Source organism: Lottia gigantea, assembly GCF_000327385.1.
Source record: "Lottia gigantea unplaced genomic scaffold LOTGIsca_602, whole genome shotgun sequence".
In the NCBI taxonomy this organism is placed as follows: Eukaryota; Metazoa; Mollusca; class Gastropoda; family Lottiidae; genus Lottia; species Lottia gigantea.
In genome coordinates this window covers 19,206-21,006 of record NW_008710057.1, presented here as the reverse complement: position 1 = coordinate 21,006, position 1,801 = coordinate 19,206, and the positions used below count along the sequence as shown (strand labels likewise).

The following is a 1,801-nucleotide window of genomic DNA, read 5'->3' as shown; positions in this document are numbered from 1 at the left end:
GTTCTGATTGGGCCAATGAAACGGGTAATGCCATGTAGTTTGCAATGAGTGTATTTTGTCAGGACAGTAGAATTGTCTATCATATTTGCCAGGTGAATATGACATGTGTAGTCAAATAGTTTACTCCCATTTAAAAAAACAAGTTGTTCTGATGAGGTTTCAATATTTGAAATACATATTTGTTTTGTGACGACTGGTGGAAAATGAAAGTAGAAAATGAAAGTAGTAAACTCACTAGAGGTCCCCAGTAAGTATATAAATAACCAATTCTAATAGCTGGGATAAACTGAGATGTGGCCATTACTAGGAAATATAAATTCAGGAAAAATTTAAACTGTTCGAATAACACCTGGAAAACAGATTTAAAATAGTTACAATATTCCAGTCAACTGCCTGTAAATGGATACTGAATAAGTCATCTTCACTCAGAATTCTAGTCAACCTAATAATAAATTTGTATGAATAATCCAGGGAAAGATGGGTGCAGAAAGTTTTAGTCTGATACCAACAGGCCAGTATCTGGTTGACAGGATCCTCATGAACCTCAGTTGTAATCTTTGTAAAAATTGTTTTTTTTTAAAGAAATTGACAATAATATCATGACATGAGAATATTTTGACAGTAAATAAAACAAACCTTTGGTATAAAAGTAATAACACTGTATTTCTGATTTCGGACGACATTTTTCGTGTATTTATGTTGATGTCCAGTAGCTAGACCGATATAAATAGTTCTGTCACGATATTCTTTCTCTCCACAACAACATCCAAACATTTTCTTCCAACAGCTAAAAAAACAGACACACAAAATAATGAAATTTGTATCTTATTGGACTAATGAAATGAAATACAAAAAAAATTCAAAAATAATTATTAATAAAGAGTTTATCATTATAAGGGGCTGTTTATTTCCCGATCTTAGCCAGTCATGAATGATTCAACAGCTAAAATGGCTGGCAATTTGAGGGCATTTTTTGAACAAAAAGTTGACAGGCGATACGAATATAATAAGGCTAAGAATTTCTTGTAACAAACAAAACTATCAATAAATACATAATGATTTTCCACTGACATCTGTCACATCAAATTATATAGCTAGATTCCTTATCAGATTATTCCTTTGCCTAACTTATAGATAATTAAACTTTAGAGCAATGTCACAGTTTCCTTGCAGCAGATATCCCAAATACAGGTCCTAAATGACATGCTTTGAATGATTTAAAGTAACGTCGTCATAGAACAGGACCACGGTAGAAAACTTGTTAGATTACAATAGAGCAAAAATATTGGGCATACAACTTACCTTCCACACATATCCCACCATCCTTCAGACAGGAAATACCCGATACCTTTATGCCGACCATATCTGTTTTTCCGCTCCCGCATGAGCTGGTCGTTTTCATCCATTTCTATTGTTGATCCTCCACACATTAGGGGAATTTCATCCAAATAATCATCACTTGCTTCAACCACCGTATATCTAACAAAATAAATATTCCATATTGTTTTATCATCATTTTTATTTTACTCGATACTTAATTATTATTAATTACCTAATATCCCTTTCAGAGAGTCCACATAGCTAATAATGTTTATTTGGTATATTGGTTTGTAATCTCATTATACCTTTCAGAGAGTCCACATAGCTAATAATGTTTAATTGGTATTTAGGTTTGTCAACTCAGCATCCCTTTCAGAGAGTCCACATAGCTAATAATGTTTAATTGGTATTTAGGTCTGTCAACTCAGCATCCCTTTCAGAGAGTCCACATAGCTAATAATGTTTAATTGGTATTTAGGTT

At 32.8% G+C, this 1,801-nt stretch overlaps 1 protein-coding gene across 1 annotated transcript; it reads right to left on the bottom strand.

Annotated features, from left to right (window-relative positions):
* Window positions 1-235: 235 nt before the first annotated feature.
* On the bottom strand, window positions 236-1,430 carry LOTGIDRAFT_175971 (hypothetical protein; the record flags this gene model as incomplete). The annotated part of the gene is made up of 3 exons (XM_009064166.1): window positions 236-349; window positions 637-787; window positions 1,303-1,430. Coding segments are annotated over 3 exons (393 nt in total), but the record flags the coding sequence as incomplete, so codon positions are not given.
* Between the last annotated feature and the right edge of the window lie 371 nt (window positions 1,431-1,801).